The 26,973-nt window shown below is 38.3% G+C and overlaps 2 protein-coding genes across 3 annotated transcripts in view; one reads left to right on the top strand and one right to left on the bottom strand.

Moving 5' to 3' along the window:
• GOLT1B (golgi transport 1B) overlaps nucleotides 1-10,870 on the bottom strand; it is a 16,167-nt gene extending 5,297 nt beyond the window's left edge. The window contains exons 1-4 of one of the 2 annotated variants that reach the window (XM_012641022.1): nucleotides 10,689-10,851; nucleotides 5,549-5,640; nucleotides 3,945-4,123; nucleotides 403-484 (exon numbers count right to left, since the gene is read on the bottom strand). In XM_012641022.1, the coding sequence (XP_012496476.1) occupies nucleotides 403-484; nucleotides 3,945-4,123; nucleotides 5,549-5,640; nucleotides 10,689-10,713 (378 nt within the window). In that variant the 5' untranslated portion in view covers nucleotides 10,714-10,851. Of the gene's footprint in view, nucleotides 1-402; nucleotides 485-3,944; nucleotides 4,124-5,548; nucleotides 5,641-10,688 lie in introns of both variants that reach the window. The other variant, XM_012641021.1, reaches the window with a different exon arrangement.
• A 2,103-nt stretch (nucleotides 10,871-12,973) lies between these two features.
• The window catches only part of RECQL (RecQ helicase-like), a 29,602-nt gene continuing 15,602 nt past the window's right edge, over nucleotides 12,974-26,973 (top strand). Inside the window, exons 1-4 of the mRNA XM_012640982.1 lie at nucleotides 12,974-13,013; nucleotides 21,750-21,947; nucleotides 23,164-23,343; nucleotides 26,793-26,899. Coding sequence (XP_012496436.1) covers nucleotides 12,998-13,013; nucleotides 21,750-21,947; nucleotides 23,164-23,343; nucleotides 26,793-26,899 — 501 coding nt within the window. The 5' untranslated portion in view covers nucleotides 12,974-12,997. The remainder of the gene's footprint in view (nucleotides 13,014-21,749; nucleotides 21,948-23,163; nucleotides 23,344-26,792; nucleotides 26,900-26,973) is intronic.

Raw genomic sequence — 26,973 nt, forward strand, 5'->3', positions numbered from 1 at the left:
TGGTGATACAGTCAGGGAAAGAAAGTATTTGCAAGAAATAATGGTTTCCTTTTTATATTATTGCTTCTAAAATTAGAGAGTATATAAAACTGAATTGAAAAATGCCTTGAACTCTCAAAGAGAAAGGTAGCATAGCATATCAATCTGAGTAATATTAAAAAATACAGAATATTAAAAATGGATACAATGAAACAAACTTCAGGTTTTACAGGTTTAGCAATGATTATTTTCTGGTATTCATGGTAACTATGAACTATGTGATGTAACCATTTACATCATAATAAAAAACTCATCAATTATTCAATCATGTATCGATTACTCAAGTTTCTAGAAATAAAAAGCATCAAAGAGTATGTATTTTGACGGTTTATAAAACATATTGCTAAATTCATGATCACTTACTGATCTAATTCCAGGTAAATTTAAGAGTGATCCAAGGACTGGCACTCTTCTAATAAAGCCAACAACCACAGGAAAGAAGCCCCTGGGAGAGGGAAAAAAGAAAGTTCATAAAATTTACATATTTTCCATTACCAAAATCAATCGCTAACCAAGTAAAAAGAAAGGATCCCATTAAAATTTTGAATGTTTTAGACTTCAAATTTAGAATTATGAATAACTACAAACATAATTTAAAATTTTGAGATTGCCGGTAAAAATGTGAGAAGCACGTAGTAAGGCCTAGCTACGTCATATGCTCAGATTATGAGTTATCTCAGTTCAGCTGCTGAAGATTTCTTCGACTATGGGTAAGTTGCATGGGGTGAAAGTGAACAAAAGAAAGGGACTGTCAAGACCATATGTATAGAACTGTGAAAATAATAACAGCTATCATTTACTGAATCAATACTAAGTGTCAACACACTTAGTTAACACCGAGAAACTATCTGACAGACGGTAATCCTCATAGTATGTCTCATTTTGTGGTAGAAATACAAGTCTCCAGAAGTTACACAGCTTCTAACCACTTTGGGTCTTAAAACTAGGTACAGTAATATTGTAAAATATATATTTGGTCTTGGACCCCATTTTCTGGCATATGACTCAAAAAATCGTTAGTCTCTCCATAAGGTGATGTCTTTTTGTATGCTAATGATTGACTGGTGGCTGGCAGCCTAGGTAGCTTCGGGATGGGGGCTGGTTACCAGAAAGACCAAGGCAGGATTAGAGGGCTGGGCCTTTCAGCTCCACCTACCACACTCCAGGAAGGCGAGATGGGCTGACGGTGGAGCTGCTCACCAATGGCCAATGATTTAATCAATCACGTCTATGTAATGAAGCCTCCATAAAAATCCAAAAAGACAGATCGGGGAGCTTCCACCTAGCTGGATGTGTAGACGTTCCCGGAGGGTGGCTCACCCTGCAAGCTCAACCTTCCTCTTCCCCCACATCTTGCTCCATGTATCTCTTTATCTGTACCCTTTGTAATATTCTTTATAACAAACTGGTAAATGTAACAAAGTGCTTCCCTGAGTCCTGTGAGCTGCTCTGGTAAATTAATTGAACCCAAGGAGAGTGTCTTGGGAACCCCAATTTATAGCTGCTTGGTCAGAAACACTGGTTAAACCACCTGGAGCTTGTGACCGACATCATCAGAGGGGCAGTCTTGTGGGACTAAGCCCTCAACCTGTGTGATCTAGTGCTATCTCCATGTAGATCGTATCAGAATTGGATTGGAGGACACCCAGCTGGTGTCTGCTGCAGAACTGATTGCTTGTTTTGTGAAGGAAAAACCCCCACTCATTTGGTCACAGAGGTCTACTGTATTGATTGTGGTGTGAGAGCAGAGGAAAAACAGTTTGTGTTTTCGCCACACAGAGGCATATAGGAATGAAAATACTAAAATGAATAGAATTTCTATTATGAATCTGCAGAAGTCAGAATATATGGACTAAAGGAAGAGTTAAATAGAAAACAGGATTTTTTTAAATTACAGAAATAGTTATCATGTTGATGGTATATGTACACATTTAAAAGACAATCACGATTGTTGGTATTTTAAAAAATACAACAGTATGTGATTTCAAATGCTATTATTTAGAATTATAAACATCTAGAAAAACAATGCCAAAGACTCTTGGCACTATACCTTACACTAAGAATATCTCAGAACATAACAAAACCCAGTATTTACAAACTTTTCTAAACTGTGAAGCCAATGTATTATTTCAACTTTATCAACGATGCTAAGACTCCCCATCTTTATTCATCTTGCAGATCAGCTTTGGCTTTTAATCTTCATTGCTAAAATCCCTACATAACTGAGAAAGCCAATGATTCTCCTAGTCCTTAAATTGCTTGAGTTTTCTGATGCAAGATACACCTGCTGTGACAAACTCCTCTTCCTTACTCTCTTATCTCTTAGCCACCAAGATCCTTACTCCTAGTTCCTCTCCCACACCATCCCTAGTCTCTTCTTTCTTCACCCACCCTAAAATCTCAAAAGTGTCCCAAGACTTCAATCAAGCAGATCTCTATACTCTGTACTGTATCAACAGCCTCTTGTTTTTCTCTTTAATATGCACTTTATCCTGATCGGACCAATTTTCCTCAAACACCTACCTGGTTATATCACTTCTGGCTTAAAAATCTCTGTGGTGCCCCCTTCCTTGAATACTGCTCCCCAGCCCAGATTTGATAACAGGATAAAATATGCTTTTCTTAACAAGTCATCAAAGGAAGTTTGCAAGGCGGGGTGCGGTGGCTCACACTTGTAATCCTAGCACTCTGGGAGGCTGAGGTGGGTGGATTGTTTGAGCTCAGGAGTTCGAGACTAACCTGAGCAAGAGCGAGACCCTGTCAAAATTTTTTTTTTCTACTAAAAAAATAGAAAGAAATCAGCTGGACAACTAAAAATATATATATAAAAATTAGCCGGGCATGGTGGCATATGCCTGTAGTCCCAGCTACTCGGGAGGCTGAGGCAGTAGGACTGTAACAGAGTGAGACTCTGTCTCAAAAAAAAAAAAAAAAAAAAAAAAAAGGAAGTTTGCAACCTGGCCCCAAACTTCCTTTTCAGTCTCATCACCAACCATTTCCTTCAATTTACCGTGTGTTACTGTTCTATGGACTCTTCATTCTTTCCAGAATAAGCTGTACACTTTCATGACATTGTCTGTTCCTTCTGTCCAGTTAACAGTCCTTCCCTTCCTCATTTACAGGATGAATTCTTACCCACTCTTCAAGGCCCAGTTTATCAGTTACCATTTCTTATCTCTCCCTGGATTTATTAATTCCTTCTGTAATTACATTCCTATAATATTTTGTATATACATCTATAATGGCATTATGAATATATCCTACTGATATCTTTACAGTCTATTTCTCATGTTAGAAATGAGAGATTCCTTAAAGCAGATTTGACACTTAATTCATTTTATGTCTCCTGTGGGTAATACAGTGCCTGGTACATATTAACATAAGATGAAGGGTATGCATTTCTTGAATAAATAATTAAGATCAACATTTTCTCTTATGCATACTATTATTTGTTTATGTGCTAACTGGCATTTGCAAAATATTAACTGACCAAAATCTCTCACAGTGTATTTGATACAGAATTTTCCAATATGTATACACACTAAACAAATTGCCATCAATTGGCAGTAACTGTTAAGTATAAGGTTCTATACACTAAAATGCTGGATTGATTGATCACTGCTTAGTTGATGAAAATATCAAACATAATGTCTTAAAATGCCAATAAAACAAATTTTATTGCTTTAACAATACAAGATAGTTTATACTGTTACTTAGGTAAACATTTACATTTGATAAACACTTTTATAATTGATTGATCTAAAACTGTAATAAAAGATTCAACCTAAACAAAATTCCTTTTAAGGGAATGATCATCTTCTTCCTCACAATGATGCAAATATCTGGGTTTTCCATAATAATTATCTGACACATTGGCTTACTTAAAGAGAAAATGATTGCCTTACCTGAACAAGAGAAAGAATCCATAAATTTCGAAGATCATGCCTATCAAAGGCCAGCCAATAAGGACTACAAATACACCACCCAGAAAAAATCCTGTAGCTTTCATTTTATGTTTTTGAAAGAAGAATCTGAATGTTCTTTCTAAACCAATTACAAAAGCCAAGCCAGCCACAAATAAAACCTAGAAGAGAAAGAAATGCAACATAGAAAAAGCAGTTAAACACACTGCATAAATATGAAAAGTAAGTCAAAGCTAAATATAATAAAAGAAGAACATTTGTTTTGCTTTTAACGTGGGCAATTGGCCAGAGAGAACTGCAATGCATAACTAAGAAGCAGAACCAAGGAGTGGGTTAAGCATGTTAAAGTTGTAGTTGTATTCCACTCGTCTCATTCCTCTTCTATCTTGATTAAATGGAGAAAAAGAGAAATGAAAAAAGATTAGATGTTACCAAGGGGCATTTGCATTTGCAGTAGTTTTCCTAGTTTTAGCTGGATGAGGATGGCTTAGTCAAGCAGATGAGCTGGCAAGGCATAAAGAGGAAAGCTGCCCATAAATGTCACCCAGAGGTATTCCCTCCTGGTTCTGAAATATTCATCATAGGCTATAGGAGTTTCTATGGATGGGAGAAATACTGACATAGCTAAGTTGTTAGTAGAAGAAACAATGCAAAGCCAGGAAGAAGTTTCTAGTTCTGTTAATTCCAGAATATCTGGTGGTAGCAGAGATAAAATTACAACCATGTGTTCAAATATACATATATTTTGAATGTTTTCTGACCGTGGAAAAGTAATGGTGATCTATTAAAAGCTTGCTTTTTCCTGTGTTTTATTTCCGAATACTTGCCCTCCTCCATTTACTTTCTTTAGTGAAAAATATTTCACTTAATATATATTAAGCCTAATGGTTAAGTTTCATATTCTGGGACACCAATGCTGTTTATATTATCCTTTATTAACACATCAGTTTTGTATAATTTTGCTATCCTTTATCTTTTCCTATTTCCAATGAAAAGTCTAATGGTATATATGCTTCGAAAGATATTTAATCATTATTCAGTGACTTTATTGTCTTCTTAGAAGGGTTATTTTTTATTTCTAGAACTCTTACATAACTTCCACACACGGATAGCATAGTACACATTCCAAACAAACAATACACACCCCATTCTAAGCAAGTCAGCCACTAAAATAGAGATACATACTTTTAAAAGGTTTTTAGAAATCTGTTTATGTTATACAGCTGAATCAAATGTGAAGTCTCAGATGTTTAAAGTCAAAATATTTTAACAAATTTCCCAAAACATGGGACTATTAAGTCATTTATTTTGAACTCCTATTTAGAGGTAGTCTTCATTAATCTGTTATAAATCATGTAACAAACACTTAACAAAGCAGTCATGGAATTAGAAAACCTCATTAAGTGTTTACCTTTTATTTAAACAGAAAGCTGACAGGTTTCATTTCTGATCGAAATAGAGGATGTAATAGAAATTACATATGAGTAAGAGTGAATTATTTTCCCCAAATTTAATAGCAGGTAATAATTCATTTGTAGTTAAAATTCCCTTATGAATTTAGTTAAAATATATATTCAAAAACTCACATTTCCAATAGCCAGTAGTGCTTTGTCAAAAAAGAGAATCATTCCAAAGAACAGGAAAAACACTCCAAATCCTGTTAATCCCATTCCAATTTCTGCAATATAAGTTATATGGTTAAGGGTAGAGAAAAATTAAAGTCACATTAACATCCCTGTAAATTAAGTAAAAAAATATTTCCAGTTTTTCTTTTGGTTGATATAAGAAATAGGTACGCAACATTGCAGGTTAACTTCATAATGACACTCATTAAGATCTATAACAAATTTAATTAACATCAGCAAGTTACTTCAAAGTTTAAAACATGAATGGACATTTCTAACCCTTGTCTATGAGATAGCATTTCTCAGACGTAGCCATAATAGAAAAAGATAAATGAGAATTCTAAACATTTGGTTATATATTTTTTTCTCCTCCCAACAACCTCTCTGGCATTAGACTTAAATTTATAGGTTTCCTTTAATTATTTATCTCCTTTCATATTCTATGATTATTACTTACATGTACAGTATCTGTAGTTCCTTCTTACCCTTACTAAAATTAATTCCTTTTTTATTCCATTAGATATGTTATGGTAGGTCAGCACAATATACTTCATTCAATTATATACTATTTGTTACAATGCAACAAGAAATATTTTGGGAATCATAGTAGCAGTCTTCTCAAAAGTTAATTTTCAGAAGGTCAGGCATCACTTTTAACTTCTTGATGGCTTATTATAGATTTATCATCTAAAAATTTATCTGAACTATGAATCCATTCACGTATTTAGTTTAGAGTCCTAAAATCACCTCTCCAAAGTTTCAAAGAATACTGTTTTACCTAATATTAATATTCTAGGCTTTCCCTCTTTCATTCGAAAACAAAGAACTGTTGATCAACTATTATACTAGATGTGAGGAAGTGTTCTAGGTAACGAATATACAGTGATGGACAAAGTGCAAGCTTTAAAGTTTATATATAAAGTCTGTATATAATATAAATAATTTTACTGACTTTACATTCTCTAGGTCTTATCTTTTTAGTATGAAAAGTCTTAACTAAGGTGACAGATGTACTCTTCTCTTAATGCTACAATGCACAATCTACTAAATTACCTCTTTGATCATTTTAGTTTTGTTTTTAGGAAGTAGCCACTAATCCTTATTTTATTCAGAATCACTATCTGCATACGGATAATGAGTCAGAGCAGAAGCTATCATATTTTCAGAAACACAGTTTTAAATACACTATTAGTGATTTCTGATCTGTTACTTAATTTGTTTTGCCTCAGTTCCAGAAAGCTAAAAACTAGGTCACAGCTACTTTAAAAAAAAAAAAATCTTAAGTCATATAAAATGTTCTGATGACTTGAAAATTTGTATCAACTTTAGCTTTTTCTACATCCCCTAGCACATCAATTTCCTGGTAACTACTGTCTTCCATTCTAGCCACTTTTGGCTCACAGAGATAGTCTGAAAGAATTTAGGTACCTGTCTATAAATACACCAGTTTAAGGGTATTCCACAGATACACATTCTTATGAAAATTTGAGGCTGATATTTTCATGCTTAAATGCTCTAAGAGATTTACCAAAGTAACCATTTAGGTAACAGACATAATTTCCTAAGGGCAAATATGGACAAAAGGGCAAGTAAAATTCCATGAAAAAACTATTTAGTAGTTAAGATACAATCATTTGCAGCTTTGTTAGTTGAATATGACTAATTTCTGCCTTTTCACAAATTATCTTAATGATTACATAAAAATTTTGAGATGTTTGCTCATTAGAAAGGAAATTATACAGAAATAAACCTACTATGCATTGAGGATTTACCATGAGTTAGGTCTTATGAGGTGCTTCACATACCTTATATAACTTAATACTCCCAATACTACTGGAATGTATATATAATTACATCATTTTAAGGATGGAGGAAATTCAAGTTTAGAGAGTTGACTTCAGTTGCCCAAAGTCATACTTCTAGTTAAGCATTTCACTTTGGCTTCGAGTCCAAAGCCCATATACTTAACCATTATGCTATATTTTTTCCCACAGAATATTTTTTTCAGGTTCAATATGTTTGGTTAAATGAAACTCAAGGGCTTTGGAGTATACTGAACTTATGGGGGAAGTATCTTTTAGGTGATTCAAGTTTAATATTAGTTATCTAACATAACTAAGTAGAAGTCAGTAGAGCTATTAAAAACTGACTGCAGTGAAAAAAGGGTGATGGCTGAGTATAGTTTACCATTTAATGAAGTGTTTATACAAATATTTTGTAATTTCTTTAACAACATTAGCAGGTAAAAAGTAGCACTAGCCTCATGTTTCACACGGGTAACCGAGGACCCAGAGAGATTAACTTGCCCTTGATCACAGAATCAGCAAAAGTGTGTGTGTGGTGGTGTGGAGTCAGAAGTCAATCAGACTTCTTACTCCATAGTCAATGGACCTACAGCTACAACACAGCAACCAAAACATTCCTGCTAGTTTATCCAGTACAGTCCACGGGGGACAGTTACCTGTAATATCTTTGCCAGACCTGGCACTGGCATGAAATTGACATGTATACACTAATCTAAATGGGTCAAAAGACACAAACTGGCCTCACTATCCCCTTTTCTCATCTCTAGAATTCCCTTCTTCCCTATCCTTACGTATTCCATAAGCCTTTTGGCTATAGAAAGGCCTACATAGAACTGCCTTCTTCCCACTAGAATCATACCCAGTAAAATAAATTTATCTTTCTTTTGCACAGTATCAAACTTTCATTTTTCCTGCCCACAAGTTAAAAAAGAAAATCCGGTAAAAGCAATCTAATAAAACTAATCTGGCTAACATAAAAAGCACGTTATGGAAATTTTATAGGGAAAGACACACATAATCCAATGGCAAACACTGGTAGCATTTTGGTATCTTATTCACAATTTTTTAAAAGCAGCATTGTCTTTTATTTTCCCTTTAAAAAACAGAAGTGATACAAAAAAGAATTCAGTGTAGTATCAACTGTATTGAATAACTCAACTGAATATCATAGTATTTTAGGCAATGTGATGAAATGAAGATTTAGAGGCAGCATGGGAACTGCCTCTTCCCCATCCCTCTGAATAAATCTTCCTTTTTTTTTGCTTGTTTCTGTGGGGTGAGGAAAGTGCTATTACAGAATCCCTTAAAACAATAATGAATTGCCATTTACACGACTCTGATCAGTGCTTGGTCACCCTCTCCTAGAATCAAAATCAAGAATAATCCTGGCAAATAACTTGAATGATGGCCAATCTCTGCAGTTAAACACACACACATACACACACCCCTTGAAATCCAAAAAACTTTTGGCTCACTAATCATTTTATGTTTCAATTTACTGCCTCACCTAAAACATCTGGCAAGTGAACAGCAAAGTGTGAAATTTTATCTTCCTCACCAATTTAGTGAAGTGAGAACACTTCCTATTCTGCCCATAGTCCAACACCACCCTCTTTGTTCTGGTTTTTGGAAGGATGTAAATTAGGCATTCATCACTATAATAAGTCTTTAATAGAAGAGAATCTCTCTACAAAGGATAATTCCTTTTTTATATATTTAATATCACAGACTCAGATCATTCTAAGATTTTAAACAAAGTTTACATCAAGTCTTCTTAGATGCTAGTAGGGTACAGTGGTACAGTGATAAGAACAAAGGTTTCTGAGTCAGCAGACCTGGGATCCAAGTTTTGTTTCTGTCACTTTTCTTATGACCAGGCACTGAATTTCTTTTGTGCCTCATTTAATTTAGGAAAGGGGTGTGTTCCTCTCTACCTTACAGGACTCTTATAAGAATTATGCATAATGACTTATATAAAAGCACATGGTCAAGTGAAAGAAATATCTTTACACAATTGCTAGTAATTATTAATACAGTAGATTTCCTCCCTCTCCAAAAAGACTACTCTTATATTTTATTTCTTCTGATCAGAACAGGCGAGGCCAATGGACCAAAATGGGCAATCTTCCTGGGCCAGAGCAGGTGGCCCCAAGGTGTAGACCCTGTGCAATCTCAGGAGGGAAGGCAGCCTGATTGGGGTGGCAGTATGTGTAGAGATCTTAGAAGTTCTGTGAAGTTCAAGTCTGCCATGATTTGAATCTAAACACTAAGATTCCACGTTAAAATAGGTCATTTAAAATTAAGTTCTACTTTCAGTCAATCCACTGTTTAATTCTTCAAATCTTGAAAATCTGAGTCAGTTAGCTAGAATAAGAAATGAAAGGCATGGCAGATAAGGCAAAATGAGACAAAAAGAGACTATCACCATCATCAAAAGATAAGGAAGCACAGAGCTTGGGCAGATATGTAAATTAAAAAACTATTGGGATTGACAAGAAGTGGCAGAAAAGTGGAAATATTATATTGAAAGAAAAGGAAACAGAGAGCAATGCTAACCTTAAGAGATGAGATAGGCCTGGAGAACTCTGTGGCAGGCAGAAAGGGATGCTAAAATAATAAAACATGCCACAAAGCACAATATACAATACTAACGAAAGAAATCCTTTAACTGAACACAAAGTGGCTTTTCACTACTGTTGAAACTTTAGCGGGTAGATAAGTGAAGTCATTTCAAGGGATTTTTAAAAGGTTGCTTTCAGTGGTGGCAAAAGGCGAATATTCAAAATATTGTATTTAAGTGTAAGCACATTTCCAAAAGGAGCGTACGGTAGGTGACATATAAAATACCTCCTACCAAACCACCAAAGAGCCACTGATTTGTAGAAGACCCTAAGTATGTCACGTGCAGAAATGACCCCGAGAGTGGGCCGCGAGCACCGCGCCAACTTTCTCTTGTGGCAGTCCCCCAGGACAAAGCGCCCATCTCACTGTGGGTAAGGAGAGCAGCGCGACCCTGGCACGAAACAGAGGCTCAGCTAAAGCTCTCCTTCCCCAGCTCGGGCGTCCCACCCAGCCGCACTGACTCTCCTCCCCGGCCAGGTCCTCTACCACAAGTCTAGCCCCAGTCCCCTGAAGGCAGCCGTCCAGGTCCCAGCAGTCCTAGCTCTGTCTCGCAGGCCGCCGCCCCCAACGCGGAGCTTCATTCATTGACCCCGGCAGAGGGACAGGCAGGAGAGACCCAGCCCGAGCGAGGCGTGCGCGGGACTCGAGAAGGGGGCCCCGGGGCAGCTGCTTACTCTGGGTGTCCGTTAAGGAGATCATGGCTGCAGTGGTGAGGGCAGTGACGGCAGCACCTCAGAACGCCCAGGGTGGGAAGCTGAGTCGGGAGAAAAGAGACCGGGTAGAACCCAGGCGAGAGCCGCCACGTCTTCCGGAAACACGCAGCCACCCCACTCCCGCTTCAAGACCTCTTTCTATTGGCTAAACTAGCTCCCAATGTCAACCAATAACCCATAGTTTTATTCGATGACGCGCAAGGCGGCCACACCCCTTGACCAATTAGAGAAGGCCATTATTTGCCATTGGTTGAACGGACCGACCCGGAAGGGTGGATGCTCCTAGCTGGGTGGCGGGAACATTTTATTGGAGAGCGACGGATAGAGGTTCGTAGCGGTGCTGAGGCCGGGTGCTTTGGGGTTGGAGACCCGGGAGTTGGAGTGAGTTCTTTTCACCTGGTGGGGAGAGGTGCTAGGATAACGCCTGTTACGCCTTTGAAGGGCCAAGGGTACGCGCTCCTTTGATCTTTCTCTTTTCTGTCGGAGGGCGAGGCCATCTATCGCAGATCACTTCCTTCCACCGACGCTTTGGGAAGAAACGAGGGCGTTAATCACTGTTCTGCTGTCTTGAAGCTCGAGCTTTTAGGGGCATGTTCGTTTGCCGACCCGTCTCTTTTGCTCTCTCCAGGTTTTTCTATGCAGGAAGCTTGGCCACCAAACCTGTTTATTAGCAGCCACCATTTATTGAGAAATACCACTAGGGATGCTTCTTCCATCCCTCGCTTCACAGTAGCGTAATGGAGGGTATTAAGTTATTGTTGCCTCTAAATGCAGGTAGCAGGGAGAGGAGTGATGTGTGTCTGATTTAACCTGGGTTACCTCAGTGACATTTCCTCCAACATCAATGACTGGCTGTCACCCTGTGAATTTTTTTCCTGTGGATGCTTAATATACTTTTGAGTGATAGATTTGCAATAGCTCAATTTCTTAATGCATTTTATGTTGAAATATCTTTTGCTGTTAAATTACATCATGTAGGGAAGGAGCAGCCTTTTAACGGTATAATCAAAGAAATCATTTAAATTAGTGGGGGAAAATTTGATATAGCTTATATTCTTTCATAAGGGTAGATGACTGCTACTTTCAGTCTCAGCAAACCTGAGCCTGAAGTATGTGCAAGGGACTTTGCCAGGCTGTATGGATACAAATGTGAAGAAACTCAGCTTCTGCCCTGCTGGAGGACCTTACAGTCTATGGAAGGAATATTATTATATATTTCCACGACGTGGTGAAGGGATGTTTATGTAGATAAGGAATTAGAAGTCCTTGGTTTACTCCCCTACTTATCCATATTTTCATAGTATAGCTATTCCACACCCTTTAGCAAGGCAAAAAAGAGTCAGCCTGTCTTTCCAGCCTGGTGGTGGCTTCAGAATTTTATGTAAGAAGGGCATAAGGTCAGCAGTCCAAGTAAGGCAGGGTGGTGCTGAAGCTATCTTTGGGAGAGCATTCTAACTTAGTTTTAGAAAATGTTTGTCCATTTTAGAGAGTTGGAGGAGGTGTTTATAAGATTATGGGGAAATTAAAGGTCTCAAGCCTCATTTTCCCTTGCTCATATGCATGTTTATGTTTCAGTCATGCATAGGTACTTAGAGTTCCTTAATATGAACTGTGTTTCCCCTGCCCCCATCTCTAACCTTTCCATGTTCTCTCCTTCTGAAATCTAACCCTTCTATAGAATTCCAGCCTCTTTTAAGATTGAGTTTAAATTGTAGTTCTTTGAAGCAAGTGCTCAATAAAATGTTAGGTGATTAATTTGATTATTTATCATATGTTGATGTATTTTGCTTAATCTGGGACATTTGAAGCTATCCAACTTGTTATTTATAAGATTGGTTTTATCATCGCAGTTTTATAGGTTAGGAAAAGGGGCTTAGAGGAACAGGGTGTGTAACTTTGCTAATTTAACAATTTAGTCACGTAGTAATTCAGTGCTAGAACTGTTTAATCTTTGCTCTTTTTTGCTACATCACTTTGTATCTGTTGGATGTTTGCTAAGTGTTATTGTAGCTGTCATGTATATGTTTATGTGACTTTGGACACTTCTCTGAAATCTAGAGTTTTCCGTAAGAGTTAGTTTGGGAAGAACCATGTAGTCCTTATTCGGAAAGTTCACGGCAATATATAATTTGCTTTCTAACATTTTTCATGCTTAGTAGTAACAGGTTGTCATTGATTGAACATTATCAATAGCAGTGTTTAAAAAAATTGTTGCCATGGTTGTTCTTTTATTTTTAGAAAGAAATTTGGATCTCCAGTTCAATTTTAGAATGGCATCTGTTTCAGGTTAGTGGAAATGATTACATTTTGTTGTTCATTCTGTTCTATTTCTAATTGTATGTTCTTTGAAAAAAGTGTTTTAAAAATTCTTATTATAGAAATTATTTTTTTCAGTTTATTTTCTTTCTTTTACTAGTAACCAAAGTACATTCTGTCAGCTTTTTATAGTGTGGTAAAATATACATACAAAAATTTGCCATGTTAACTATTATTAAGTGAACAATTTATTGACATTAAATGCATTCACACTATTGGGCAACCATCACCACGTCTCCAGAACTTTTTCATCTATCTAAACTAAAATTCCATACCCATTAATTCATAGCTCTCCATTGCTTGCTTTCTCCTGACCTCTGATAGCTATTATTCTTTCTGTCTCTATGAATTTGACTGTTTTAGATACTTCATATAAGTGGAATCAAACAATATTTGCTCTTTTGTGTCTGGCTAATTTCATGTAGCACAATGTCTTCAAGGTTCATCCATTTTCTAAGATGTATCGGAACTTCAATCCTTTTTAAGGTTAATAATATTCCATCGTAAGTCTATACCACATTTTGTTTATCTATTTGTCTGTTGATGAATATTTGGATTTTTCCTCCTCTTGGCTGTTATGAATAATGCTGCTGTGATCACGTGTGTACAAATGTTGGTTTGAGTCCCTGCTTTCAATTCTTTTGGGTATATATTTAGCAGTGGAATTGGTGGATTATATGGTAACTCTATGTTCAATTTTTTTAGGAATTGCCAAACTTTTCCATGGTGGCTGCACCATTTACATTCCCACCAACAATACACAAGATTTTTAAAGAATGATATGAATCATTTTTGGTACATGTGATTTTACTTAATAAGACTTTAAGCTTTATCAGTGGGATGTGATTTAAAAATAACTGAATAATTTGATTATTTATTATATGTTGATGTATTTTGCTTAATCTGCGACACATAATGAAATAGATAATTTTATTTAAGAAAAGATGCTTACTTTGAATAACTGCCTTCGAAATATTGTGCCCTTTTCAAATATACCCACCTTTTTTGTTGTTCTAGTCACTTGTTGAACTATATTTGAAATACCTCTTTGAATTTGCCTTTGGTTTATTGCTTTGGATTTGGTGGCTTCTGTGGTGGCAAAGCACTTTCATTGTTAATTTCAGTTTTGACACATTGCTGGTCAATGTGCTGTTTCTGAAGAATGGTGGCTCCCGTGTGTCAGCTGTGAGCTTAGGAACATGAGTGTAATCCCCACTCAATTCAATACATTCTTGAGACAAAATAGAGTTGGTAAGCCCTGGGCACTTGTAGTCCCTCTCCATTATGGACTGGTGAAATCGTTCACTTGACTTTTCAATCTCACCTCCTGTAGCAAGGTCTTGTGTTGTACAGAGCAGCATTATAGATAGAATAATTTTGAACAAAAATGTTAAAACACCCTAATTTATTACAATGAGCTGTATTTTCTTATATTCTTAGACCATCAGGATTTTGTCTAAGATATGATGATGTTGACTATGTAGCATGGGTTGACATTAACCTTTATATCAGGTAGAATTTGATCACAGAAGCAGAAGCGCTATGACTGATACAAGGGGTTTACTATGGGAATTAAACCTATGTGGTGATGGGAAGTGGTTAAGCTCTGTCTCTGTGTATGTTGTCTGTGTGTCTGACACTGGGTCTGAAGTCGGCAGAGCAAGCAGGTGGGAAGAGAAGGACATGAATGAGGTAGGGCACGCAAAGACAAACTGCTCCCTGTGAAGATGAACTTCTGTTTCTCGCCAGAACCTGTATTAGCCTCTCATTGCCTCAAAGCCTCCAATTTTGATGCTGCAGGAGCCCTGTCAAAAGGCTGGTCTGCTTCACCGTTGAGTTGCATACAGTCTGGCTGAGGGTTCAGAGAAGCTGAAGGAGACCTGACAGGCTGCAGAGGAGCTGCATGCCATGCCGTTTCCCCAAAGTCATCTGGCAGCAGCTGGAGTTGTAAGTCCAGGTGCTGCCACATGCCACTGAAGTCACCAGCTCTGACCTTATACTGACCCTCTTAAATATGGAAAATATGGCTACTGCTTCATTTCTACCACTTAAATCTTTGGCAAAGTTCTCTTGTGCACTCTAACCTAGAACTATGCAGGGAAGGGAATTCTAGGAACTGTAGTTCTAGTCTAGCTATCACCGTACAGAACCACCAGACTCCACCCCTCGCCTTGTTGGCACCTATGTACTCCTTTTTAAATCATATTTAACTTCCAAATAAAGACAATTAGCAAAGTCATGCTTCTGCCTAACATGATGTAACTATTCCTCATATAACCAAGTATACACTGACCCTCTCCCCAAAAAAGAGGGTACAAATTCTCTTTATTCCTCTTTGGGTGATGCTCATTCCTCTTCATGCTGAATCGTGTCCTCTTTCATAATCCTGCAACATAGGAGAGGGACCAAACAAAAACAAAAACCCAAACTTGGTTTATATAGAAATATCAAAATAAGGAAGAAAGGCTTATAGCTGTTACAGTTTTTGTTTCTCAGCTGGTCATGTGGCCATGGCTGATATTTTGTAGCTACCTTCTTCAACTATCTATTCCATATCCCTTTGCTCTTGGTTGTCCTGGGTCTTTGCCTGGTGGGGACTTGCCTTAGCAGTTTGCTTTTGTTTGGTTATTGTCGTTTCCCATTAACTTTAATCACAGGACATGGGAATATTGAGAGGCACTCTAAAGTGTCCCTTACATTTCAGACATACTCCTTATTTCTGTAGTGTAGTAGCAATCCAATTTCCCCTTAATAGTCAGGATCACTCACCCCAGCCAGGACAGTGACCCTCTTCTTTGCCTATTTATTCACTGGCATGAGGAACCCAAAATGGCCAAGTGGCAGTCAACTTCCAGTTTAATGGAACCATTGCTTTCTCCCCTGGTGAAAGCATTTCTTTCTTGGTAACTAAGACCTCTAGACCAGCAGAGTCCAGTGTTTCAGGGATGGGAAGCAAAAACTTCACTAGTGGATCACTAGGGTAATAGTAAGAGGAGCCACTCCCATTTCCACCCCTGATTTCCTGTGAATCGTGGCTATGGGAGAAACAGCACTATTCACTGATGTGTAGCGTACCATATCCTGGAGGACACTACCCCAGCTTTTAAGGTGTTGCCACCCAGCTGGCACCATAATTGAGTCTTCAAAATGCCATTCCGTTGTTCTCTCAGGCCAGCTGCTTCATGGTGTTGGGAACGTAGTTAGACCAGCTAATTTCTTGGCGTGAGCCTTCTGTTGTACTTCGTCTGCTATAAATAAGTTCTTTGGTTAGAAGCAATTCGGTGGGGAATATGATGACAATTTGTAGGCATTCTGTAAATTCACAGATGGTGGATTTGGCAGAAATATTGCAGGCAGGGAAGGCAAATCCATATCCAAAGTAAGTGTCTATATCAGTGAGGACAAAGTGCTGCCTCTTTCATTGTAGAAGGTTCCAATGTAATCAGTTTGCCATCAAGCATCTGGCTGTCCCCCCAGAGAATGGTGCCACAATGGGGACTCGGTTGGTGTGAGCTGTTTGCAAGTTGGCCAGTCAGCTGTGTTTGTAGCCAGTTTGGTCTTAGTAAATGGCAATACATGTTGCTGCAACATAGGCACTTTGTTCTTGACCTCATTGTGCAAGGATAGACGTGGCTAGGAATGAGGCTGCCTCATGTCCAGGTCATCTTGTCTACCTGATTAAGATTTTCCTTTGTGGGGGTTGCTTTTAGTGAGAATTCACATGGGATACAAATATCTTCACACTCTGCCCATTCAGAGAGGTATATATCTGTTCTATATTGTATCTATATCTTCCTCAGATCTCATTGCAACCAATTTTCCAATTTTCTTTCTTCCAAGTTCCTGCTAATCCATTAGCCATTACCTATGAATTAGTGTGGATCTATACCTCTGGCAAAATGAATAACCACGTGTACTGCTTATCGGTGACCGGGAAAATTTTCCATCCCCAATGTTCTTAAGGGCTACTCTGGAGAGGTACTGTGGTGCTTTAATTGTTCACTTTTAGGTAGTACCAATATGTCATGGAGACTCTTTAGTTGTTCACTTTTAGGTAGTGCCAATATATCATAGAGACTCTTCTGTAAATTAGGTCTGCATTTTTTCTTTCTCAGTAATAGGGAATTTCCCGTGAGGTCATAGGTACAGGTTGAGGAGGAGGAAAGGAAGAGCATGGTGCATGAGTGTTTGGACCACTTGTTAATGCTTTTACTTAGAATCTGCTTGAGCTCACTTTTGCGTATACCACCTCTATTGTGATGATGAAAGTCTACTTTACGAATTGAAGGGTCAGATGATACCTGGTTGATGGTAGAAAGCACAGGTCACGTGGTAACTTAGTCTCTTGTGAGACCCAGGAGCAAGCCAGAGGTTGTTTCCAAAAAAAAAAAAGGATAATAGTTACCTGTAGAGAATCTGTAGAACATGGCATAGCTTTGCTCCAAAATCTTAATGGTCTGTGTTGTGACTCGTCTGTAGGCCAAAGGTGACATATAGCATTCCTATTCATCACAGACTTAAAGCACCATCAAATCTGTTGGGTCATATGGCTCAATGGTAAGAGAAGAGATTAAATGATGGTGTTCCCTCTTGTTCAGGGCCCTACTCAAAATGGGTAGGTTTTTGAGTTACTTGGTAAATGAGATACAAATCCAAACAGTCCCACTAGACTTTGTGCCTCTCACTTTGTAATAGGAGAGCCAGATGTAGAAACTTGCCCTTCAACTTAGAAGGGATATCTCAACATGCCCCACACCCTTTGACTCCTAGACGTTTTACCAAGGTGCCAGACCTCAGAATTTTTATGGGATTTATTTTCTATTCTCTGGCATGACCCTGCAAATTGCTTTCGATGGTCTTTACTGACAGGTATACAGATATAGAAAATAAAACATTCAACAGATCGATAGCCATATACCAGCTGCCAGGGAATGTGTTTGTTGTGTTCTATCCATGAAATCACATCTCGTACAGTAGCTGCTGTTGGAGCCACAATCTTATTAATTTTACCATAATCCATTCTTAGTCTCTAGAATCCATTGTCTTCTGTGTAGTCCACATAGGTAAATTAGGTAGGGATGTGGTAGGAGTCATTACCCCTGCATCTTTCAAGCCCTTGTTGTAGTCAGTAATCTCTGCTGGCTACAGTCCCTCCAGGAATGCAGTAATGCTTTTGGTTTACTGTATTGGTAGGTAAAGGCAGTTTTGCTGGCTTCCACTTGACCTTCCCCACCATAATAGTCCTTATTTATGGGCCAAGAGACCAATATGTGGTTTCTGCCACTTGCTAAATACATCTGTTCTAATTATACACTCCAGAACTGGGGAAATAACCACATAGTGGGTTAGAGGACCTACTGAGCCAACTGTATGTAGACTCAACCCAAAACTTCATTAATTACCTGACTTAAGTTCAGTTTATACTCTGACTGATGGATCACAATGGAATTTTGGTTCTCTAAGAATTAGCATCAGTTCAGAGCTAATGTCCAGTAATTTCCAATGCACCAGTTACCCTGTTAAATTTCTCTGTAGAAGACTAGTGGGAAGATTTACTACATATGTTTTTAGCTGTGTAGTAGAGTCCTTTCACAAGGGGCTTGACCTCTACTTAATTCAGAGGACTTTGGTTCTATAAATTGGCTCAATTCTGGAAATTGGTTGAAGGACTGTGACTCAGTTTTGTTGATTCAAAGCATACTTAATATTTACAAATTAAGTAATTATAGACAAATCAAGTAATCTGTTTCCATTTCAGGGGCATCATGATCAGCTAGCCAATGCCAAAGATCTCTGTGGATCAGAATATTCTGATTACTCTTCAGTTCTGTTGCCCTTTATGGCAACCACATCCACCTTGTCATAGGTCACGAACTGAATTGCCACGATTTAGCCCCCATACCTTGGAATCCATCATTCTCATTCAATTCTAGTCTAGTCCAGTCTAGTTGAATTCTAGTCCAGTTTGAAGGTGGTATTTCCCACTGTCATTCCTTGCTACCAGGAAGGGTCACCCCAGAGCTCTTCAGAGATGCTAGGACCCCCCCTCATGACTGTATTTCTCATAGTCTTGCTGAAGGGAGTGTCCTCCTGGAGGACAGCAAAGGAGTGGATGATCAATCCACCTGATGTTCCTCTCTAGCACTCCCATCTTCCTAAGCCTCTGGATACCTTCCTGTAGAGTATACCCAGGGAGTTCTAGCACTTCACCTTCATTGGAATCTACACCCGTGTCATTCTATCCCAATTTTCTGACATGTATCTTTGAGGCCAGGTTTCAGACAACCAACCAAGCAAATTCTTAGAGCCATTCCTGGCTACTATGTCTAGTACATTAAATCCAGAATTTCTTAGTGAGATGATATCAACACATGTAGCTTAATTCAATAGCTTAATTCAATATACTCAATCTACCCTGATCCAGTACCCTTAGGATCTATTCCCACATATATTCCCTAGGTTTCTGTTTATATATATTGGCAGATGCAACTCTTTTGGTGCGTATCACGTCTTCTCACAGGTCACGATTTTGTACTTCATTCTCTAGGGCTTCCTGGATCTGGAAGCACTGAAAGGGTGGTAGGGGCAGATTCTTAGAATTAGCAATCCCTAAAAGGCAACAAGGACCCTTATATGTATTTCAGGCAGGAGGAGATTGTCTCAGAAAGGGGACACAGGATAAAAAATTCTTGACAGTATTTCATAGTTCAAGGTTCCTTGCTCCATTGGAATCTATTCTTATGTTCCCATCCTAATTTCAGAGTTTCACTCCTTCCCTATCAGTGCTCTATCTTTAGCATTAGAATCCCTGCAAGGTTGAGAATTCAGTTTGCATTGTAATTCAGCCACCTGCAATATTTAGACTTAGGCTTGGTTTTCAGAAATATCAGCCTTGTAGGTATAGGAGATAAGGTTCTTTTAGAACAACTCTAGAAAGTTTGAGGTCCCTTAATGCAGATCCTGCCTTTCTCCCCTGCAAGTTTTCTGCATACTCAGAAGCCATTATTCTCATCATTCTCACTGAAATGTTTTGTAACAGCAAACTTTTGGTCACCCACAGTCTTGCTTTCTCTAATTACTTATTTACTGTGTCTATGAGTTATAATTTGAATAACATTTTAAAATTGCACTGCACGCCATGGAATAACTATGTCCCCTTTACCTGTGGAAGCAGGGTTATTAATGCCTTTGAATTTAATCAGATCAGAGATCCAATTCCAAGTGGCCCAGCAATTCAGAGAACCCATTAAATTTCTGTTCCTCTGGATCAAAATTCTGTATTGGTTAGGGTTCAACCAGATAAGCAGAACCAATATGAGTATGATAAGAGATTTATTATAGGGATTAGTGCTTATGTGATCATGGGTGCTGGTTAAGCAGCTGTCCCTGAGTCAGCTTCTGGTCTTGAAGTCAACAGCGCCAGTAGGAAGAAAGGAAGATGGGTGTGAAGTATGGGAAGGTAAGGATGAGCTGGGACCTGTGAGGATAAGCTGGAACTCACAGGGACAAAGTGGAACCCATCTGTCTGTCATTGAGACTTGTGTCAGTGTGTTATCACCCCAGGGCTCTGACTTCCGGGATGCTGGTGCCCTGCTGAAGAGCTGGTGCACTCGGCACAGAAAGTTGCTCACAAACCTGACCAAGGAATCAGAGAAGCCAAAGAAGCTGTGGGCCAAGTTGCTGCTCCAGGAGGTTTAGCAGGAGCTGGAGGAACTGGCTTCTGCCCACACCAGCAAAGTGAGCTAGCAGATCCCTGATGGTGTGAGTGAGCTGCGGAAGCACTTGACCTTACACCAGCAATTTCAATGCTGCTGTTTTATTTCCACCTTTCAAATCTCATGCCGAGTTCACTTTTGGGCAAACCTAACCCAGAATCATGCAAGGAAGGGAATTCTCGCAGTTGATACAATAAAAAGCCACCACAACATCCTCTTTTAAGTCATAACCAGATTTCACCTCATGAAGAGGCATTAAACCTCTACACAGATATGTTAGAAAGTACCAAGGACATATTTAAAATTTTTCTAGCTTCCATTGATGTGGTGTCAAAAAGAATCTCACCTGGACTTTAATACTTGGATTGCTTAGAATTATACATTGAGGCTTGTGTATAAATTAGTTACAATAGAGTTGTAACGCCAATTCCAATAGTATACTTGATTTCTCTTTTTGCTTGTTGCATCATCTCATTTATAATTACCAACTCCTTATGTCATCATATGAGCCCAAATATGAATGTTTCATAGAGTAATGGCTAAGTAATTAGGGGATTAGCTTCCTTTTGCTTCAAAGCCTGGTCACTTTACTTAAATAATTTAGGAGATTGTTGAACAATTTCTCTGCAACATAGGAAAAATGATAACTATCATTTATTAAATGTGTACCAGGTACTGTGTCAAGAACTTTCAATATGTTATCTCACTAATTCCTTATAACAATACTATGAAGGTTAGGCATTATCTCCATTTTACAGATGGGAAAGTTGAGGTGCAGGTAAGTATCTTGCCCGAGATCACTCAGCAGGTAAGAGGAGGACCTAAGATTTAACCCAGGTCTGTGTGACTCCAAAACATACGCTCTTAGCCACTCTGCCATACTACTTTAAGTTTGTCTGTAATTTAGATGGTGAGAAACATCCAAAAATCAATCAAGAAACCTAAAATTGTAACTAACTCTGGTTATTGTATCTCCCCACACACCCCACAGCTCTAACGGAGGAACTGGATTCTGTAAACAACGAGCTACATGCAATAGACATTCAAATTCAAGAACTTCAGGAAAGGCAACAAGAGCTTATTCAAAAAAAAACAGTCCTGACAAAGAAAATACAGCAGTGTTTCGAGGGTTCTGATGCTGGGGCAAGCGACAGCTGTGATTCTTCACCTGCTGCTTGGAATAAAGAAGGTTTACTCTTTTTTTTTCTTTGCTAGTTTTGTTTCTTCTTGTTTTTTTAAAACTAGAGTTAAGTTATTCTGCGTAGGCTAGTGCTTTCTCCAGCGGGCTCAGAAGTGAAACTGGCCATTCCTTCACTGGAATGGGAAACTTACAGGCAGACCATTCCTTCTTCACATTCTGTATGGAGTCTTTTTAAATTATGCTTTTATTATTCAGAAGCTTTATTTTTTCCAAATGTGGTTCTAGCAACTTTGATCAATGCTTGGGAAATAAGATATTTACTTTAACTAAATTTTCTAAGTTTTAACCAGAAAAAGAAGGAAATAAAATTATTCAAACTTCTATCAAAAATCTAGTTCATTTTCCTGCCTTAGTGGACAAACCATTCGTGATTCAGGTCTTGCCAAGCATCATGTTTATCATTAATTGTAATAGAAGGAATTGTAGTGTTTTTGTGGACATTTTTTTCCAGTGATTCACTCTTAAACAAGATGTTTAAACCAGAAATTCCAGATTTTAACTTTATTCATGATATTTGAGTTTTTATACTGTGAATTCTCTGATCAAAATTCAAGTTGTTTTTCAAATACCTGATCAAACCTCTTCCTCTTCTGTGTGGGTTAATTCTCTACTGGCAAATGTTGACCTTTTTTTCTGATGTACCATTTCTTAACAATATATCATTTGTTTTTGCTTTGTTTAGCTTAGCGAGTTAAACTAATCTCACAATTATAAGAGTTTAATGGTCCGTAAATATTTAAAATCTTAGGCCAGGCTTGGTGTCTCACACCTATAATCCTAGCACTCTGGGATGCTGAGGCGGGAGGATCACTTGAGGTCAGGAGTTCGAGACCAGCCTCAGCAAGAGCGAGACCCTGTCTCTACTAAAAATCGAAAAAAGTATCCGGGCAACTGAAAATAGAATCAAAAAGTCAGCCAGGCATTGTGGTGAGTGCCTGTAGTCCCAGCTACTCGGGGGGCTGAGGCAGGAGGATCACCCAGCCCAGGAGTTGGAGGTTGCTGTGAGCTAGGCTGATGCCATGACACTCTAGCCTGGGCAACAGAGTGAGACTCTGTCTCAAAAAAAAAAAACAAAAAAACTTAAAGTCTTATACATGTTTGTCCAATTCTTGTCTATTATAAAAGAAGCCGTTCAAGTTTGTGTCTCATTTAATAGTTCTCATTTAGTAGTTCTAGTATTTTTAGCTTATTTTTCTCTTTCTAGATTTTCCGTGGTCTGGTAAAGTGAAAAATGTTCTACAAAATGTCTTTAAACTGCAGAAGTTCAGACTGCTTCAGCTTGAAACTATTAATGCCACAATGGCTGGAAAGGAGGTGTTTCTCATTATGCCTACAGGTGGTGGAAAGAGCTTATGCTACCAGTTACCAGCTTTGTGTTCAGATGGTATGTATTAACAAAGATTAATTTAAGTTGCAGAAGTGATTTCTCATAGTTTTAATTCTTTTAAAAAATGATATCTAACCATACATATATAAAAATCAAGTGTATTTTTGGTTTATTTATTTTGTTTTATTTATTCTTCTTCAGTAGGCATTTAAAGTTTCACTTAGGGGGGAATTTTAAAGACTTTAAAGAATAATCCTTTTATCTGGTTCCTGAAACAATTAAAAAACATATTGTAGTGAACATTCAAAATTCTCTCTTCTAGGTTTTTGAAAGTATACGCTGAATTTTTGTTGACCATATTCACCCTACAGTGCTACAGAACACTAGAACTAAAAATAAAAGGGGGAACCCCCCAAAAAATGATGTAGGGGAAAAAGCACTAGAAAGGAATCCATAGACTTGAATTCTAGTCCCAGATCTTTATTAAGTGTCTGCCATGATGCTAGGACTGGAAGATACATTAGTGAGCAAAGTGGGCATAGTCCTAGTTTTCACAATCTTCATGGAGTAGAATAGTGATTTCTTAAACTTTAATGTGTGTAAAAATCACCCTGGGATCCGATTAACATGCAGATTCTGATTTAATGTGAGACCCAAGATCTTGCATTTCTAACAAGCTCCCTGGTGGTACTGATGCTGCTAGTTGGAGAGAAGCAAGGGTGCAGAGCAGGGGTCAGCAAACTTTTTCTTTTTCTTTTTTTTTTTTTTGAGACAGGATCTCACTCAGTTGCCTGGGCTAGAGTGCAGTGGCATTATCACAGCTCACTGCAACCTCAAACTCCTGGGCTCAAGTGATCCTCCTGCCTCAGCCTTATGAGTAGCTGGGACTACAGGTGTGTGCCAGCATGCTAGCTAATTTTGTGCCAGCATGCTAGCTAATTTTTCTATTTTTTGTAAAGATGGGGTCTTGCTGTTGCTCAGGCTGGTCAGCAAACTTTTTCTTAAAAAGCTGGATGGTAAATAATATGGGCTTGTGGCCTGTATGGTCTCTGTGACAACCACTCAATTCTACCATTGTAGGATGAAAGCAGCCACAGCCAGTATGTAAACAAATGGGTGTGGCTGTGTGCCATAAAAACTTAATTTACAAAAACAGGCAGCCAGCACTTAGTTTGTTGACTCCTGGTCTAAGGAATACAGGTAATTGCAAGCAATTGTACTAAGGGTTTTGCAGTAAAGGTTTTGTTAAATAACAGAATTAAGTCAGTACAAGATCTGTTCTATGGGCTGTCAGGGAATGCTGTCCTGAGGAAGTGACATTTGAGCTAAAAGCTACAGCATAAGTGGGCAAAAGGGATAGGGAAGAAGAGTGTTCATGCAGGGGAACAGCATGTGTGAGATCCAAAAGCAAGTGACCATTTTTGATATGGTACATTCAGTAACCTGGAGGAGTTCCTCTGTGGCAGTAGACATGCAGAAAGAGTCTTATTTTAAAAACTTTTCCTTAGATGAGTGGGAAGCCACTGAAGGGTTTTATACAGGTAAGAGACTTGTTATTTTGTGGGTTGGAAGGATGAGCCCAGCAGTTGGAGGAATTCCAGAAATATTTAGAAGATAGTTTCAATGGGACTTGGTATTGATTGCATGGGGGCGGGGAGTGGTGGGGAGGGAGAAGGAATAGTCAAGAATGATGCCAGAATTTTAGGCTTGGACAAATGATGAGATGGTTCACTAAAATAAGGTATATTGGAGGATGAACTTACTTGGGAATGGAGAGAGAAGGAAGGTGATGAATTCAGTTTGGGATATATTGAATTTACAATGCCTGTAGGACATCCAGGTAGAATTGTCCTGTGAGTAGGAGGCTGTTTGGGTCTAAAGCTTGGGTGTGGGAGATCTGAGTTGGAGGCCGCTAATGTGGAGATGGCCATTGAAGCCATGGAGTGAATTTTATCACCCAGAACAGCATGAAAAGAGAAGAGGGCCTAGAACAGAAACCAGAACACCAAGAGTTTAGAGATAGACAGAGAAAAAGGGGCTTACAGAGAAGGCTAAGAAGGAATAGCAACGTGTAGGAGGATAATCAGGAGAATATGGTATTATTAGAAGCCTAGAGAAGGGAGTGTTTGAAGGAGGGAGTGGTTAATAGTGATGTCTGTTGGTGAAAGTTCAAATAAAATAAGGAGTTAAAAAGTTTCATTGGGTTTAGTGACAAGGGACCCGTCTTGGCTAGGGCAATATCATTGAGATGGTTGGGTGGAAACCAAAAGCAATGGTGTGGAAGTGAGTAGGAGTTGAGGAAGTGGTACTGATGAGTATGGGATGCTCTTTGAAAAAGAATGGGCTGTGAAGGGAAGAAGAAAGGGGGCCATAAATCAGGTGTTGTCTCAGTCCATTTGTGCTATTGTAACAAAATATACTGGATAATTTATTGCTCACAGTTTTGGAAGCTGGGAAGTCCAGGATCAAGTTGCCAGAAGATTTGGTGTCTAGAGAGACCCGTTCCTCCTAGATGCCTTGCCTTCCTGCTGCATCCTCACATGGAGGAAAGGGGCAAGGGCATGCCCTTCAACTGCTTTTATAAGGGCACTGATCCCATTCATGACTTAATCACTCCCCAAATACTGTCACGCTGGGTATTAGGTTCCAACACATAAACTTCTGGGGGACACCAACATTCAGACCATAGCTGGTGTCTGAGGTTTTTTCCAAGGTGAGAGAGACTTGCCATGTTTAAATGTAATGAGTAGGTTCCAGTAACAAGGATGAAGGTGAAAATACAGGAGAGAGAATAACTGAGAGGGCAGATTCCCTGATAAGGTCTTTATTTGAGTATGTGTTTAAAACATGTCTTCCCTTTGCCAGAGGTTACTGTAAGAAGCAAACTGCAGAAATGTAAAGCCATATAATTTTAACAATGTAGAATCACTCTTGTAGCTGTAAACAATTTCAGTTATAAGTAAAGGGGCGTATTACTACAACTTTATTCAGCCAATAAACTGTTCACTGATTTGTACTCAGAATAAATAAATCTGGTAAACAAAGTGGAAGAATACTCATGAAACTATCATTCTTAATTGTACAAATTGCTCTGTTTTCTTTGAAAAGCTTTGGAGTAATTTTTTCCCTGATGTAGCTGTTTGGTATTTGACCTGATTTGTAGAATTTTACTGAGATTACCAATACTTATTATTAAAAATGATAGAAAATTAAACATTCAAAATGTTAAAATCTGTCTTTACTTTTATAGGACTGAATAAGGGTAGAGATTCCTGTTTAGTCTTATATTTGCTTATTTGGCATATGCTCACCTTGTATGGTCATTTATTCATATCTGTGTCCCTTACTAACGAGGATAAGAAGGAGGTTGTATATTGCTACAGCTGCATTGAAAATTAGTCTGAATTGACAGGTGGTGCCCACAAGTTACAGAAAAGAAGGTGAATGGTCACGACTTATTCTGGTGGTGGTGTAAAGTTTAAAGTCAATTTTTTTTTCTTTTTTAGGTTTTACACTTGTCATTTGCCCATTGATTTCTCTTATGGAAGACCAATTAATGGTTTTAAAACAACTGGGAATTTCAGCTACCATGTTAAATGCTTCTAGTTCTAAGGTATGCTTCTGAGACTTTTTTTTTTTTTATTTTTAAATTTAAACTCTTCACTGAAGTAGGAGCCTTAGCTGAAG

The sequence above is a fragment of the Propithecus coquereli genome, unplaced genomic scaffold (assembly GCF_000956105.1).
Source record: "Propithecus coquereli isolate 6110/MARCELLA unplaced genomic scaffold, Pcoq_1.0 Scaffold16, whole genome shotgun sequence".
NCBI lineage: Eukaryota > Metazoa > Chordata > Mammalia > Primates > Indriidae > Propithecus > Propithecus coquereli.